The 17,376-nt window shown below is 40.8% G+C and overlaps 3 protein-coding genes across 3 annotated transcripts; all 3 read right to left on the reverse strand.

Annotated features, from left to right (window-relative positions):
* Positions 1–2,389: 2,389 nt before the first annotated feature.
* On the reverse strand, positions 2,390–4,469 carry LOC115726848 (cytochrome P450 CYP82D47-like). Its single transcript, XM_030656913.2, has 2 exons — positions 3,437–4,469; positions 2,390–3,168 (listed from the first exon to the last, which is right to left on the reverse strand). Exons 1-2 carry the CDS (start codon positions 4,412–4,414, stop codon positions 2,545–2,547), a joined length of 1,602 nt encoding a protein of 533 aa, XP_030512773.1. The 5' UTR covers positions 4,415–4,469; the 3' UTR covers positions 2,390–2,544.
* A 3,379-nt stretch (positions 4,470–7,848) lies between these two features.
* On the reverse strand, positions 7,849–9,628 carry LOC115726837 (xanthotoxin 5-hydroxylase CYP82C4-like). Its single transcript, XM_030656901.2, has 2 exons — positions 9,437–9,628; positions 7,849–8,737 (listed from the first exon to the last, which is right to left on the reverse strand). Exons 1-2 carry the CDS (start codon positions 9,626–9,628, stop codon positions 8,102–8,104), a joined length of 828 nt encoding a protein of 275 aa, XP_030512761.2. The 3' UTR covers positions 7,849–8,101.
* A 2,222-nt stretch (positions 9,629–11,850) lies between these two features.
* Positions 11,851–15,032, reverse strand: LOC115726847 (cytochrome P450 CYP82D47-like). Its single transcript, XM_030656912.2, has 2 exons — positions 14,042–15,032; positions 11,851–12,628 (listed from the first exon to the last, which is right to left on the reverse strand). The coding sequence occupies exons 1-2, from the start codon at positions 14,996–14,998 to the stop codon at positions 12,005–12,007; spliced, it is 1,581 nt and encodes a 526-aa protein (XP_030512772.1). The 5' UTR covers positions 14,999–15,032; the 3' UTR covers positions 11,851–12,004.
* Between the last annotated feature and the right edge of the window lie 2,344 nt (positions 15,033–17,376).

Genomic DNA, 17,376 nt, shown 5'->3' on the forward strand with positions numbered 1-17,376 from the left:
ATTCAATTGAACTGACCTGGGATTGGTTTGATTCGATTAAATTATCAATTAACCCTCGAATTTCCCCAATTTCTATGGAAATTGCCTTGTGAGTCATGTGCCTAATTTTAATACATTTTTAATTAACCAGAATGGACCTCAATTATTCCAATGGGACCCTAATCTAGTAAGTGTCAAGTCAAATTGGGTCAATTGGATCGAACTCTCCTCAAAGGATGAACTATCATCTTACTGTTTAGTTCAATTGAGCTAGAATGTATGTCAAATTTCCGAAATTGACATTGGAATCATGCTTCATGCACTTAACTAAATTCAATTAAAGAAAATTTGTGTTAGTCACGACAACTCGATCGGATGTCTAATTAGCGCTCAAAATAGGGGAATTTTGATATCAATTTAAAATCCCAAAATTGGCTTGAGAAATTTGATACACTACAACCTTTAGATCAAATGTTGCGATTGAAACTTTTCTAAAAAACAATCATAAATGAATGAATTTTGATTTTGTTGATCCTAAATTGAAATTCCAAATTTGGAAAAAAAAATTCAATTTTTGAATCTAATTTTGTAAAATTGGTTATGCCAAAGTGACATTAAAGTACCAATTAGTTGATTTCGAGTTTTTTTTTTTTTTTTTCATTTTCTTGATTTTTTTTCAAAAGTTGATCAAGAGTTGACTTAAGTAGTTTGACCAAAAAATCAACTCTAAAGGCTTTCTTAGCTTATTGATCAAATCAATGTTTTAGTTTACCTCGGAGACTATGAAACTTTAAAATATTTATTAAAAAAAAACCAAGAAAATGACATTTTGCCAAGAAACGAGTCATGCTGTGATTAGAAACCGTAATATTGAGTTTTTTTACTTAAGGACGTGATGGCTAAAATCAAGTGTCAGCAGCTACCCAAGTGATGTGGGAGCATTTGACTCATCAGAACATTCCTTAAGTTCCAAATACGGTTCCATCGACACATACCAACTTGGCCCCATCAATAAGTCCAAGAATGTCTATGTTCATTCGAGCCAAGATAGATTATGGCTACAACTTGCTACATCGGATAGATAATACAAATGCCAATGTAGGATGGCTAGAGAGATATCAATCATTCCATTGATGATTATATTCAAAGATAGTTGTTGATTTTGGCGCAGAACTACAACATATCAATGGAGGACTAATCTGAAGCATTTCATTGACTATTTAGAGATATGCCAAGGTGGTTACTTACTGGTCCAACCTGGTGGACGAAATAGCTGAAGAATCCAAGTGCAAGTCTCCATGTCTTTAATAAATTTTGGTTTCTAGTTACCATTAGTGCTTGTTCTAGTTACTAGGACTTTATTATGCTTTGTGGTCTCTATGTTATTTGTTTAGGTAGTTGTTCCTATATCTATAACGTTTGTCTAGTCCCCATGTCTTAGTCCCTCTACAAATAGAGGAAGGATTCTCCATTGATAGGCAAATTGTTGAATAAATGAGAATTTCTTTACGTGAGTTGAATTATAAAACTTTGGCATCTTTATCATTGGAGAGTAGATTGCTCCTTGGGGGTGAGCCAAAAGCCCTTTATCCTCAATTGGTTGTGTAGCCTTTAAGCGGTGGTGATGAGATTCTATTCAATCCTGATTTTTATCCTTGACCGGTGGTGCATCCTTTATACCTTGGTGGTGATCGTTTTCTACCGATTCCTTTATGCTTTTACACACTCATCCAAACACTTCATCCCGAAATTTCCCATGCACCATTCATCTACTTCATTCCATCGTTACTGATTGCATCACACAACTCTGAGAGAACCCCTCGGACGGAATCACTCGTCCTTGCACCCATTACCGAGTAATACCTTCACTTAGGTACTACAAGTAACTAAAATTGTTTTCGATGCATACTTTGCACAGGCAACTAGCCAAGCATAGTTCGTAGAACACTGTGAACTTAACATAATTGCGGATGTTGTCTAATATGTATACACAACTCTTTGAATCAGGGGTAAGTCTTCGACAAGTCGGTTTGAAGATGCTGAGCGAAGCACGGGTTAACCACGCAGGAGCCGAAGCTCTGATGATTCATCTCGGGCGCGGGATACTACTATACGACCCTACTTGGCGGTAACCATCCGAAGATGACTTGGAGTCCGCCTTCCCCATCATCACCCCTCTAAATTGAGAGAAAATTTTTTCTTCTCTTCAGCTCGGGAGGCTTTACGTTACAGAGTTCAGACGAATACATAACTCTTTTATCACAAAAAATAAATAAATAAATAAATAAACATGTAATTCCCTTACCAAATAGTTCTCTATATTATCTCCTACTACATTGTTCCACAAACTAACACATCAGCATTCTTAATGACTACTATAAAACATGAAAAGTAAATCATGAAAGTTGACATGATCAAGCATGCTCCAAAGTGAAACTGTCGACTAATGAATTATCCATATATCGATAATGTCTTCAACTTATTTGTAGAGACATAGTTCACTACCTTCACAACTAGACATCTAGAGGAGATAGAGAGCCCGCACATTTCACCATTTCTAGAGAGTCATCGGTATATGTGCTCGGGAAGCCGTGGAGTCGCAAGGACTTCAAGTGGGGTGGCTTTGAGATTCGTCATTCCGATTGCCTCAGCCATATCAACCGGCTCATTTGCCAATGTTGCAATGTCGAACCCATGCAGAAGGGCGGCAAGAGACAGCGACATTAGTTGCATGGCTAAATTGATTCCGGGACACATTCTCCGACCGCTTCCAAACGGTATCAGCTCGAAATTTTGACCTCGCACGTCGAAATCTTTGTGGGTGGTCAAGAATCTCTCCGGCCAGAATTCTAGAGGGTCCGCCCATATATGCGGGTCACGATGGATTTTGCAAAAGTTAAAGAGGAGACGAGTGCCCTTTGGGATGTGATAGCCATCCACGGTGCAGTCTTCCATGGACTCGTGCGGGATGCCAAGTGGGCCTGCCGGGTATAAACGTAGGGTTTCCTTGATGATGGCTTGGATGTAGACCAAATTCTTGAGGTCTGATTCATTTACTAGCTTCTCTTTGCCGATTTGTGTGTCTAGTTCATGTTGGGCCTTCTTCAGGACTTCACGATGGTTGAGTAACAAAGACAAGGCCCATGTTAGAGAGACTGAGGTAGTGTCAGAGCCAGCTAAGATAAGTGCCTACAAAGTAAAGGATTGTCAGTAGCTACAACACCAATCTTAATTTGGGGCCAGCAACACAGACCGACCGAACTGAAAGCTACCCGGACCGGATTGGACTGATTGATTCGGTCCGGTTCTCAATTTCATAAAATTAAATGAATTGCAAGAAATGTGGCTGATTGTTTGTTCACAAAAATCTAGATTTTGAAATTCGAAAAATAGAATCTACCATATCAAATGCCTTTTTAATTAAACTGGGTTAATGAATATGCTAAAACAATCTTACCATGCATGTTGCTTTAACGAAAGTATCGGCATCGTAATCAGGAAGCTCTTTGGCAGCATCTGCACTGGAGAGCAGCACGTCCATGAAATCCTGGTCACTGTCCTTGTCATTACCATATCTCTCGTTAGTGTTCCTTCTGCTTTTGTGCTCGTTTAGCCATCCTTGAACCACACGGTCCAGCTCTTGGCCCGTCTTCCTCATCTTCTTCTCGTACCCGTCCAAATCCAACCACCTCAAAATCGGGAACGCATCGGACACTACGAACCTCCCCGCCAAATCGAAGAAGTCCCTCAAAGCCTCTCGACCCTTCTCGTCTCGTTCGTCCTCATACCGTTTCCCAACTATCATCCTAAAAATCACATTGAGAGTTATGTCGCCAAACCATTGCTTCATGTCGACCAACACCTTCTTTGGTGCGCCATCATAGTTTTCCACATATCGCTTATACAAGTGGTTTATCGATGCCTGGACCTCCGACTCCCGGACGTGCTTGAGCAATTCCAGACGGTGGTTGGAGAGGAGCTCCAGCATGGCAATCTTCCGCACATGGCGCCAATAAAGGCCATAAGGAGCAAGGCCAAACATGGCATAATCGTAGGCCATGACCTCAGAGCTAATAGACTTGGGTCGACTCGCGAAGGCTCTATCGTTTACGGTAAGACACTGCTTGGCTATCTGCCAATTACTAATTATCAATGCTCGATGAACACCTATCTTGACTGTAAAGATCGGCCCGTACTTGTCAGCCATGTTTGCTAGGACTATATGGGGCGGCGTGGGGCCTCCTAAGAGATGGAGATGGCCGATCAAAGGCCACGCGCCGCCAGCTTCTGGCAAGGAGGCTTCTCCATGGCCGTCGACACTTGCTCTGTTATTTTTGGCTGTTATCAGTAGCGAAGCAAGGCGATAGAGAAAGATTGCGAGGGCAAAGAGCATGCTAGCGAGAGCCGTGGTCGGAAACGAGAAAGAGGACTCCATAGTTGTGAATGACAAGAAGGGTTTCGGAGATATAGGATCAGAGCTTGGGGATTTCAACAGTCAAAAGATTCGTCTGCATTAATTTGAAGGTGTGAACAGGGAGTTGATATGGAAGAAAATTGACACATTTGGATGTTTCCGTGGGAATTCCAAGCCCCAGAAAAATTGTGTGGGGATATTAATATTTTATTGCAAATCTTGCTTTCCTAGATTTTTTCTAGGAATAATGTTTAGTGCTCCATAACGAGACAAGGACCGTCGATTGTGCCACTTAGAAAATCATTTATTACACGTTCCGAGTGCGTTCCTAAGCTGAGTATCAGATTGGCGTTTTACTATTTAGATTCCCACCAAAATGATATATAAAATATTCGGTGATATCATTTGAATATTACATATAAATAATGTTATATGTCAATCTTAATATATCTAGCACTGCTTTTTCTAACGGCAACCGAGATGAGAAGATATGAATTCCGTTGAAGTCTCTCTCTCTGTCTCTCTCTCGTCACATAGGTACTCCCCCTGTCCTCTGTTATTGGCCCATAGGTACAACCTCGTCGTCTACCGTCGTGTCATCCACCCAGCCTGTCTCTTTTTCTCTCTATGTAGATAACTAAAAAGTAACCACATGGTGATATAGACAATCGCGCCCGTTGCTCCTTGGCCGCCTCCAATGATCCCAAATCCGAAGTCGCTAAGGCCTGAATGTGGAGAGAGAGAGAGAGAGAGAACAAGGGGGAGGAGCACATGGTGACGGATAGGCTAGTTAAATGGGTGATGGAATTAAATTTGGGTTGGGTAAAAAATGGTTTGATCCAATTAGCTCATTTGTATACAATACAAATTTAATAAGTCATACTTGCCCCGACTCGTATTCAACTCATAGCCGATCCGACCTATTTATCCACCTAACTAACCTACTTTAAGCTCTTCATGGATATATGTTATTTGAATAAAAACGACATTGCATATAACTTTAAATATTTGAATTGATTCAGAATGAAGAATAAGAGAAAGTTAGTATTTGATAGTGAATTTATAAATAAAATCACAGCAATAAATTAAATGAAATGTAAGATATTGAAGAATATGATTTATGTTTACCATGGATTGCAACAACAAGAACCTAGATTAAAATATTGCATAACATAACAGTACCAAATACAATCAAGGAAATATATACTCCAGAAACTAACGGACGAAACTTGTAAGATTCCTAAACATAAAAAAGTTGAAGAAAAAAGAAGCCGTCTTGTTATTTTTAATAAGGGTGAAGTCGGACCCATCTTGAAGGACTACCAAGACTTATCAATACTTGGAACAGTGTGAGGGATTTATTATTTTCTCGTTGAGGGTGAAGAGAGAGTCACAAAGGAGAGTTGAGTTAGCGTAAACTGTGAACCCATTTAACATTCATAAATTTTTTTTTTTTTTTTGAGCTATATGATTCTCTACCAATTTATTGAACATAACTAACACATATAGTACCCGATCCATTAAATATGGGTTAAGCAATGGGTATGGACTCATTTTAGCAAGTCTAAAGACGGAGGAGAGCTCGTGGCTGGTCGGCATAGAAGGATGAGAGTGACAAGTATGATTGGGATATGCCTATGTAGTTATCCACTCAGAGAGAATTGTCTTTTCCTTTACAAGTCCCGAGTGTATTTATGCATTTGGTGAAAGTTGAATCCTCACATGATGTGAATGCCTACAAGAAGACCAAATAATGAGAATTTAGTCAGTCTTCGAGTGCTTCGAATCGATAAATCTAAGCATTTATAAAGCGTTATCGAGTCTGTTTCTTTACCATGCATTGCAATCAATCAAGTGACAATCCACAGAGTTAGCAAAAGCGTCAAAACCGCTTGTCAGGACACAAGAAAATGATTGTATTTAGAGAGAAGGCACCTGTCTAAGCAAGAAACAAAAGGTGCGAGAACTCTTAGTAAACAATTAAAGGTTGTGTTCATCTTTTGGACGAGTGCATCTTGGGTGTTGTGTAACGTGTGACAACACTATTCGAAGGCCCAATAAATGATTATTCTATTAGGGGAGTGCTGTAGTTAAAGTCAGGAGTATGGGTGACAGCAGGATCTACCCTTGTAACGAGAGAAAATTGTCTAAAAGTCATTCATTATATTGCAATTTCACCAATTCAATCCTAAATCTTTTAAGTTTACTAATTCAATTCTAAACCTTTTCACTTTCAATTGATTTCTATATGCTGAAAGTTACCGACGTGGATGCCGACTATCTTACGTAGCACAACCGATACTGACATGGATAATTTTTAATAATATTTTAATATTTTTTGATTTTTTTTATTTCTTTTGATTTTTTTCTCTATTTTTATTTTATCAATGGTAGCCCTCGCAGACCGCTGGATGAGGGTCGTGACGCCCTCGCTGGCTGCTAGTAAGGGCCGCGACGTCTCGGCTATCGCGGGGCTAGGGCAAGGCCGATCTAGGCGAGCGGCCCCGCTTGTGGCTAAGATGGCCTAGCTCAGATTTGGACGATGGTCACGACCATCGCCCGCGGTCGGCAAGGGCATTGCGGCCCTCGCCTATGACTGGAGAGGGCCAAGCAAACTCGCCCGAGCGGCCGGCGAGCGACCCTCACTAGCCACCGAGAAAAGGCAAGGAAAGCAAAGGAAAAAAAGTAATAAAAACTATTTAAAAATTATCCACTTCGGCTACAATCGTGACATGTAGGATAATGGGCGTTCACGTTAGCGATCTCTAGGCAATAGGGCTCGATTGACAAAAGGTGAAAATGTTTACGATTGAATTGGCAAACTTAAAATGTTTAGAATTAAATTGACAAAGATACAATAAGTTTAAAACTTTTTCTGAAAATTTCCTCATCCAACATGGTTGTATTTGCACTCTTGGCTGAACTAGTAGAGTTCGATTTAATTGGGCTGCTAAAACTTGAAAAGAGAAGTAAGCACGTCCGAATCAAAAGGTAAGATCACATGGCAGAGCACACCATTGGGCGGCAATTGTATCATTCTTTTGGCCTAAACGTTTGCTTACCGTTCCACCATCTTGGAGTTTTGGGTTGCAATCGGAAGGCGATGCGATGTTTTCGGCGAAGGATATGTTGGGAAAAGAAAAAGCTCAATGTAACTGCTTATTAGTTTCGTCGTGCTCTAATTTCTGGTCTTTAGTAAAATTGCTACTATTAAATGATGAATTTTTCCTCCTTAATTTAACCCATTCTAATTTCTGTTCTTTAGTCATCTTATTACTATTAAAGTAGAAATCCTCCCAGATTGTCTTTACTGGCTTCGCTTACCTCAAAGCACTTGCCATTCCAAGTACTTCTCATCTCCTGTTTGTGATTTTTTTTTTTTAAATGATACAGCTTTTGAATCGATTCTCCAACATAATTTAGAACTAAATGGGCACATTGGATTGTTTGCTGACATTTTTCTTATGTAGAGTTCTGTATTTGCAAGAAAAATACAAAAATAATCATGGGTTTATAACAATCGAACTGCTGCTTAGACCGAGCATAATGATGTCTTCCATGAAGGGGCTAGAGAAATCTTGTACGCATAAGATTCATCACACATAATTCCATGTTTTCAAAGAGAACACAAATGCACCCTCTTCGAAATTGAGAAGCTGATGATGGATAGAGAACTTTCGACGGATGGTTTTTGTTATAAAGATGATCTCATCCTCCTAAATTTAAACATAGATGAAGAGGAAGGCGTGGAGTGAGAATCACTTCAAGAGGAGTAACTTTAGGGCTAGTGATTCCCATACCCGCCCTCATATCTACCGGCCCATCCACTACAGTCTCACTATCGAAGCTATGCAGCAAAGTGGCGAGCGCAATGTGCAGCACTTGAAGAGCGAAGGTCACTCCCGGGCACATCCTTCTGCCACTCCTGAAGGGCAGATACTCGAAATTCTGACCCCGGACGTCTAAATCCTTGTGCGTCGTCAGGAATCGCTCGGGCCGGAACTTAAGAGGATCGGGCCACACCCTTGGGTCCCGGTGGAGCTTCGAGATGTTGAACAGGAGCCACATGCCTGCGGGGACATGGTAGCCGCCGATCGTGCAGTCCTCGACGGACTCATGGGGCACGGAGAGGGACGTGGCGGGATAGAGACGCAACGTCTCTTTGACAATCGCTTGGAGGTATACTAGGTCCTTGATGTCGGACTCGGTCACTTGCCTTTCTCGTCCGATGTGAGACTCTTGTTCTAGTTGAGCTTGCTTTAGGACGTGGCGATTGTTGAGTAGAAGAGAGAGAGCCCATGTTAATGTGATCGCCGTGGTGTCGGTGCCTCCCGATATAAGTGGCTAGCATAAATGCATACATCTTTATAATATGTCACAATTGAAGTAAATACATAGCTGTTGCGTAGTATCTGATAATTTCTAAGACATCCGAACTCAATTTAGTTATAATTAAGAGTAAGGATGATGTTATATGCTTTTACAGTCATACCTTCTTCACACACTAACATTCATCTATAATATCATTTTACTCTATTCGTGTACCACAATTTCCCAGCTAATGTCCATGCGATGGACGAATTTAACTTGCGTTCCACTTCGGATGCTCAACATGAATCTAGACAAGTCTTTGACGGCAATAATAAATTTTATCATCTTTCGGCTCTGTGTCCGAAGTCCAAACGACAATGACATCCAATTAATTGAATGATAACACGTGACAATCTGCTTGATTCAAGGTTGCCATTTGAGACGTTGGACCAAAAGATCGGCCCAACAGAAGGATATTAAAATGTTATACTGAAGAAATTCCTGAAAGTTTAGGGCTCGCATGAAATCACTTCTGAAATTCCATTTCTCTGTCAGAAGCCCATCCGACGGAGAAATGTGTTTGATAAAAACCTGATCGAAGTAGAAATCCGTTTGGTAAAAAAATTGACTTATGGTAGAATTTTTCACTTTTGGTAAGATTTTTCACTTCTGATTGGTTTTTTGGCCAATTTTGAGAAGTAAAAAATTTTAACTTCTTGACTCCAAAATCACTTCTTGGACCACACCTGCCTCCGCCAACCACTGTTCTTGCGACCGCCGACCGCCAATCATAGCCGTTGCGGCCACCTCCCACCCACCGCCGCCGGCCGCCCACCGCCTCCGGCCACCCACTGCCACCGGCCACCCACCGTTATCGACCATTGACCGCCGCCGGCCACCCGCCGCCGCCGCCGCCGCCGTCATTGCCCCCGACCACCTCCACCGCCACCACCGCCGACCACCTCCACTGCCGTCGCCGACCACCATCGACGGCAGCCGCCACTGGCCGCCGACCGCCGCCGCCGCCGCCGTCGACTACCACCACCGCCGTTAACCATCGCCACCGAAAATTTTGTTAATGATGTTTTAAAAGTAGAAATTTTCAACTATTACCAAACGAATTTTTCTGATCAAAAGTCAATCTGGAGCAAAAATAGAAAAATCAACTTCTACTTTTGATGAGAAGTAGAGAAATCAACTTCTGATTAGAAGTTGATTTCTCGGAGAGAAGTGTTTTCATGTGCACCCTTAGTGGGTGGTTGAGATGTTTTTGATTTTTGATCAATTTTTGTTTTTGGCTCTATTGTTGATCTAAAGTTCAGTTTTTTTTTTTCTCACGTATTTTTTCATTTTCCGATTTTTTCAGTTCTATGATCCGCAAAAATCTTCAATTGAACCAGGTTGAATTAGAACGCTTAGAAGCGTAATTCATGATTAGACAAATAGATAGAGTGACAATATGAATATGTTTGAGAAGCCAAAGTTATGATTGTGCTTAGAATAATGCTATGGATACTGAATCTAATTATGAAAACTGGCTACTGATTTATTGATGCGCCACTTGTTACAAACTTCAAATACTCAATCATAATCAATTTCATAATTCGTAATTTTATGTTCGTGTGTGATTCTATAAAGCAATTCTTATTGCTGAATGACCAAAAGCGATATGCAAAACCAACGAAAAAGCTAGTACATACAAAGGCTGAATTATAATCCCAGGTACGGCTATCCTACTTAATGGGGGAGAAGTGTCAAAAAAATCCTAAACCTAATACATTTGTGCCAATTGAGTCTTAAACCTTTTGCATTTGTGTCAATTTAGTCATAAATCTTTTGTATTTATGCCAATTGAGTCAATTTGACAAATTTGATTTTGAAAGCGCTAGCGTGGACATCGATTATCCTACGTGATATGGCCGACAACGATATTGACATATTTTTAATATTATTTTAAAAATTTTAATATTTTTCGATTTTTTATTTTTATTTCTTTGTCTTTTTTTTTCTCTATTTTTCTTTTCTCAACAATGGCCCTCATAGGCCATTGGATGAGGGTCGTGACACTCTCACTAGCTGCTAGCAAGGGCTGCGACGCTTCAGCTACCGCAAGGTGAGGGCAAGGCCGATCTAGGCAGGTAGCCTCGCTCGCGGCTAAGATGGCCTAGCTCAAATTTGGTCAATGGCCACGACCCGGCAAGAGCATCGCAGCTCTCACCCACGACTGGTAAGGGCCAAGCAAACTCACCTGAGCGGCCAACAAGCAACCCTCGCTAGCCACTAAGAAAAGGCAAGGGAAGCAAAGGAAAAAAGAAAAAAATTAATAAAAACTATATAAAAATTACCCACTTCAGCTGCAACCATGACAAAAGGTGAAAATATTTACAATTGAATTGACAAACTTAAAAGGTTTAGAATTGAATTGATAAAGGTACAATAAGTTTGAAAAATTTTTCTAACAATTTCCTCATCTAACGTGGTTGTATTTGCACTCTTGGCTGAACTAGTAGAGTTTGACTTAATTGGGCTGCTAAAACTAGAAAAGAGAAGTAGGCACGTCCAAATCAAAAGGTAAGATCATATTGCAGAGCACACCATTGGCCGGCAATTGTCTCATTCTTTTGGCCTAAAGGCTTACTTACCGTTCCACCATCTTGGAGTTTTGGGTTGCAATCGGTAGGTGCTGCGATGTTTTCGGTGAAGGATATGTTGGGAAAAGAAAAAGCTCAATGTGACTGCTTATTAGTTTCGTCGTGCTCTAGTTTCTAGTCTTTAGCAAAGTTGCTGCTATTAAATGATGAATTTTTCCTTCTTAATTTAACCCATTCTAATTTCTGTTCTTCAATCATCTTATTACTATTAAAGTAGAAATCCTCCCAGATTGTCTTCACTGGCTTCGCTTACCTCAAAGCACTTGCCATTCCAAGAACTTATCATTTCCAGTTTGTGATTTTTTTTTTAAATGATACAGCTTTTGAATCGTTTCTCCGACATAATTTAGAACTAAATGAGTATATTGGATTGTTTGCTGACATTTTTCTTACGTAGAGTTCTGTATTTGCAAGAAAAATACAAAAATAATCATGAGTTTATAACAATCGAACTGCCGCTTAGACCGAGCATAATGATGTCTTCCATGATGGGGCTAGAGAAATCTTGTATGCATAAGATTCATCATACGTAATTACATGTTTTCAAAGAGAACACAAATGCACCCTCTTCGAAATTGAGAAGCTGATGATGGATAGAGAACTTTTGACGGATGGTTTTTGTTATAAAGATGATCTCACCCTCCTAAATTTAAACGTAGAGATGAAGAGGAAGGCGTGGAGTGAGAATCACTTCAAGAGGAGTAACTTTAGGGCTAGTGATTCCCATACCCGCCCTCATATCTACCGGCCCATCCATTGCAGTCTCAATATCGAAACTATGCAGCAAAGTGGCGAGCGCAATGTGCAGCACTTGAAGAGCGAAGGTCACTCCCGGGCACATCCTTCTGCCACTTCCGAAGGGCAGATACTCGAAATTCTGACCCCGAACGTCTAAATCCTTATGCGTCGTTAGGAATCGCTCGGGCCGGAACTCAAGAGGATCGGGCCACGCCCTTGGGTCCCGGTGGAGCTTCGAGATGTTGAGCAGGAGCCGCGTGCCTGCGGGGACATGGTAGCCGCCGATCGTGCAGTCCTCGGCAGACTCATGGGGCACGGAGAGGGGCGCGGCAGGATAGAGACGCAACGTCTCTTTGACAATTGCTTGGAGGTAGACTAGGTTCTTGATGTCGGACTCGGTCACTTGCCTTTCTCGTCCAATGTGAGACTCCAGTTCTAGTTGAGCCTGCTTTAGGACATGGCGATTGTTGAGTAGAAGGGAGAGAGCCCATGTTAATGTGACCGCCGTGGTGTCGGTGCCTCCCGATATAAGTGCCTAGCATAAATGCATACATCTTTATAATATGTCACAATTGAAAGAAATACATAGCTGTTGTAAATTATCTGACAATTTCCAAGACATCTGAACTCAATTTAGTTATAATTAAGAGTAAGGATGATGTTATATACTTTTACAGTCATACCTTCTCCTGACACTAACATTCATCTATAATATCATTTTATTCTATTCGTGTACGGCAATTTCCCAGCTAATGTCCATGCGATGGACGAATTTAACTTGCGATCCACTTCGGATACTGAACATGAATCTAGACAAATCTTTGACGGCAATAATAAATTTTATCATCTTTTGGCTCTTTGTCCGAAGTCCAAACGACAATGACATCCAATGAATTGAATGATAACACGTGACAATCTGCTTTGATTCAAGGTTGCCATTTAAGACGTTGGACCAACAGAAGGACATTAAAATGTCATGCTGAAGAAATTCCTGAAAGTTTAGTGGGGTAGTTGAGATGTTTTTAACTTTTGATCAATTTTTGTTTCTGGCTCTGTTGTTGATCTGACGTCCCGCCTTCGTCGAGGCCCCACCACAAGCACGATGGCTGCCCTCATTTTTTGGGCACCATTGAAATGAAAAAAAGAAAAGGAGATTTGGGTTTGGTGAAGAACTGAACTTGAAAAAGCGAGGATGGAGCTCGAACGAGAGGTTGAAGACGAAGTGACAAGGAAGATGAAGGCGAAAAGGCGCCAGTTTCGCTCAATGTCTGTACTCTTCGAAGGACAAGACAGGTTATGTGCAAAAAAAGAAAAGAAGGACAGGACAGGTTGCAGGACGGGCAACTCGTGGACAAAAAAGGAAAATAGTACGAAGGCCCATCCCTTCGATTCCCTTGCCTTCATTCTTCTTACTTTTTACTTTTATCTTTTTTATTCTTTAAAGAAACATAAAAAGGAAAAAAAAGACAAAAAAAAAATACAAATGATAAAAATACCTTAAAGTCAGATTTTTTTTTAGTTCATACGGCCACTTAATACCTTTATTTGAATCAATATTTATTTTAGGCTCTTATCTTAAAAAATAAAAACAGTTCGGGCTCTTATTTGAAACATTGTTCAATTTAAATTCTTATTTGAGAAAATGATGATATTCCAAATCCTTATTTAAAATTTGTTCATACTTAATCGTTTAGATTTACTTTTTAGGATTTATTTATTCCATAAAAAATAAACAGCTTTAATTTAAAATAAAAATGGCTACTAATGTCGCTTGAAATAATTATCTAATTAAAAATATTTTTATTACCAACAACGAATAATTTCTAAACTTGTTGTAAAAATGATAAAATATTTGTTCAGCGATATCAGTTATTATTTTTTTCTAAACAAAAGGAGCTTAATATCCGAAGGGGTCATACAGTAATTTCCTCAAATTAGAAAAACTCACCAAACAAGTGGCTTTGTTGACTGTATCAGCATCATAACTGGGTAGCTGGTCCGCATTATGAAGAAGGGAAAGCATCACGTCCATGAAATCTCGGTCACCTTCGACCTCTCCACAAGCCCTCCTGCGCTTGTGCTCATCCAACCATCCTCCGACCACATCGTCCAATTCCTTGGCCGTCCTCTTCATCGCCTTAACATAACCTCCGATGTCGAACCACCTCAAAAGCGGAAACACATCAGACAAGACGAACCGGCCAGCCAACTCGAAGAAGCTCCGCAGCGCGATCCGGCACCTGTCGTTCTGGTCCTTGTCGTCCTCTGATGTCACCGTCCCAACGAATCGCTTCCCCACCACCATCTTGAAGATAAGATTGAAGTTTAGGGCGTTGAACCAACTTTTCATCTCGATCGGCACGTTTTCTTGCGCGTTCGACCTTTCGTAAGCCTCCTTTATGGAGGCTCTCACCTCAGCTTCCCGAACGTGCCGGAGGTTCTCGAGGGTGTGGTTGGAGAGGAGCTCTAGGATGGCGATCTTGCGCAGCTGCCGCCAGTACGGGCCGTACGGGCTGAACCCGAACATGGCGTAGTTGTAGCCAAGGAGCTCGGCGGCGAGGTACTTGGGGCGGTTGGAGAACGCCTTGTCGTTGGTGGTGAAGCACTCTTTGGCGAACTCCGAACCGCTCACCACTATGGCCCGATGCGAGCCGAGCTTGATGGAGAAGATCTGGCCGTACTCGTCGGCCATCCGACCCAAGGTTATGTGGGCCGGATCCGGGCCTCCGAGAAGATGGAGGTGGCCTGTTATGGGCCATGCACCAGCGGCCGATGGTGGTGGTGGATCCCGGTTGGTCCGTTTCTTGTGAAGAAGTCTCGTTATGAAAAAACAGAGGAAGGTGACTAAGGCAAAGATGCCAGCGATGGCCGCTTTTGGTGAAGTTTGATTTTGAAGGAGTTGCATGGTTCTCGTTGAGGATAACTATGGGTTTGAGAAGGGCACCTATTTATAGAGGAATCGACTGGAGAACATGGCTAGAAAAGGTATAGAGAGACCAATCACGCAATATGTTCTTTTAACATTATTATAATAATCATGCACCCTCTGGCCCGCGAAACCAGAAGGTTCGAGATTGATGACTTTGCCTATCTCTATCCGATCAAGGTGCCAGAACTAAAACGTCTCTCCACATGAGGTAGAACAAGCATACTAAACAAGTTAGTCGAAGGTTCATCACTCTCAATGTGACTCAAACTTCTGATCTCATGAAAGACAATATGATCTTTTTACCACTAGGTTACCATGCTCCGTGGCTAAAATTCACGTACCTATTCTCCCAAACCATTATAATTCAACGACAAGCTCATAGAATAATAGGTGATCATCTATGAAAAAAAGTATTTCCCCTAAAATGTTCAATTTATTAGATAGATTTTATATATGTGTATGAGCTATCCAAAAAATCATAAATCTATAGTCTTTTGCTAATTCAGTGCTAAATATTTTAATTTTACTAATTGAGTCACAAAACTTTTCACATTTTGCCAATTGAGTCCATCTGACTAATTTTAGCTAGAAATCATTGACCCGAACTCTTGACAATCCTACGTGGCAAGGAAGGTGTTAATGTGGTAATTTTTAATAATATTTTATTTTTTTAAATCATTTTTTTTCCTTGAAGTGTCCGGCAAGGGTTGCGGGGCCCTCCCCAAATGCCACTAGGGTCCTCTTTAACTACGGGGGAGGGTCGCGGCTCTTGACTAGATGTCCTCGCCTAGACCATTGCAGCCTTGCCTACGATTGCGATGGCCTCGCCTAGCTAGGCGAGAGCATCCCGACTCAACGACCCTACCGGCCACTTTCAAAAAAAAAAAAAGTTTAGAAAAAATATTAATATATTATTAAAAATTATCCATGTCGCCATCGGTCGTGCCACGTAAGGCGATTGACAACTACGTCAGCAATTTTCAGCCAAAATTATCCAAATGAATGCAATTGATAATATGTGAAAAGATTTGAACGAACCATTTGAACACTCCCATCCAACATTGGAATTGTTGAAAAGAAAACGATAACTAGTCGGGAGAATTTAAATTTACTAAGAGATTTGGCTCAAATCTATAAAGAAGGAAATAACAACAATATTTTCCTTTCAAATGGATATTCACATTTATCTCCAAGAGATATAGGCTATCTTGTTTAAAGATAATGAAATCCCCCCAAGGTGACATGAGGATTTGGGGGGTTTCTCACCGTGGACATAGGCTTCTAAGGGTTTTCTCCGTCATCGATTGAACCACGTTAAATCTTGTTCTTCTTCTTTGTGTGTGATTACAAAGAAAACATGGTATTAGAGCCAGGTTCAAGTGTGGTGCACGTGCTATCAAATTCTTTATTTGTCACTTCATTCTATTTCTGATTTAGATAAGCTCTCAATCATCTTGTTTATTATTGTTATAATGGCTATATCTTTAGTGCCCACTGATGTTGGTCGATCTAGCTCAAATGAGATGAGCAATAGATTGACGTCCTTTCTTTTTAACGGAAGAAACTATCTTCCTTGGTCTCGAGCAGTTGTGATTGCCCTTGGAGGAAGATCCAAGTTAGGCCATGTCAATGGTTCGATCAAAGCCTCATTATCTACATATCCTAAATATGTTGAATGACAATCTACTGATAACTTGGTGATGTCATAGATCTTCAACTCCATGGATCCTCGGATTTACAAAATTTTTGCTTACTCCAAAATGGCAGAAATTATGTGGAAGTCTCTTAAAGACATGTATGGTCATGAAGATAATGCTTCTCGAATTTTTGAGTTGCAACAGGAAATTGCTCATAACAAGCAAGCGTCTAATCAACTATTTACCGAGCATCTAGGAAATTTAAAAAAGAAGTGGGGTCAAGTTCGTTAGTATCATCCCCCCGCTGATTCTGGGAACACATATTCATAAAGGGAAGAGTAAGACCGGGTTTTTCAATTATTAGCCAGCATTCGATCTAAATATGAGGGTGTCAAAAGACAAATCCTTATGAGCCCCACTCTTCCATCTTTCACTAATGTTTGCGCCATCATCCAACGTGAAGAAACTTGATGTTGTGTGATGAATCCAGGCTTAAAGTTAGGGGGAGTGACAGTGGAGAGTTCGGCTAATATTGTTAATTTCAATCCCAATCACCGAAGTACTCCAAGTAACGGCAGCAATAAATTTAATAGCATGAAAGGAAAAGGCAAGGCAAAATTCCAAGTTTCATGGCACTTGTTGCAACAAGGATGGCCACACTCGGGATCGTTATTGGGAGTTACATCCTCTTTTGAGGAAAAATGAAGATAAGGTTCT

The sequence above is a fragment of the Rhodamnia argentea genome, chromosome 2 (assembly GCF_020921035.1).
Source record: "Rhodamnia argentea isolate NSW1041297 chromosome 2, ASM2092103v1, whole genome shotgun sequence".
NCBI lineage: Eukaryota > Viridiplantae > Streptophyta > Magnoliopsida > Myrtales > Myrtaceae > Rhodamnia > Rhodamnia argentea.

Coding starts and splice junctions, on each gene's coding strand:
- LOC115726848 (XM_030656913.2), bottom strand. CDS start 4,414: ATGGAGTCCTCTTTCTCGTTTCCGACCACGGCTCTCGCTAGCATGCTC. Junction 3,169..3,436: donor TCGTTAAAGCAACATGCATG/GTAAGATTGTTT, acceptor TTTACTTTGTAG/GCACTTATCTTAGCTGGCTC.
- LOC115726837 (XM_030656901.2), bottom strand. CDS start 9,628: ATGACGGCGGCGGCGGCGGCGGCGGGTGGCCGGCGGCGGTCAATGGTC. Junction 8,738..9,436: donor AGGCAGGTGTGGTCCAAGAA/GTGATTTTGGAG, acceptor CATTTATGCTAG/CCACTTATATCGGGAGGCAC.
- LOC115726847 (XM_030656912.2), bottom strand. CDS start 14,998: ATGCAACTCCTTCAAAATCAAACTTCACCAAAAGCGGCCATCGCTGGC. Junction 12,629..14,041: donor TCAACAAAGCCACTTGTTTG/GTGAGTTTTTCT, acceptor CATTTATGCTAG/GCACTTATATCGGGAGGCAC.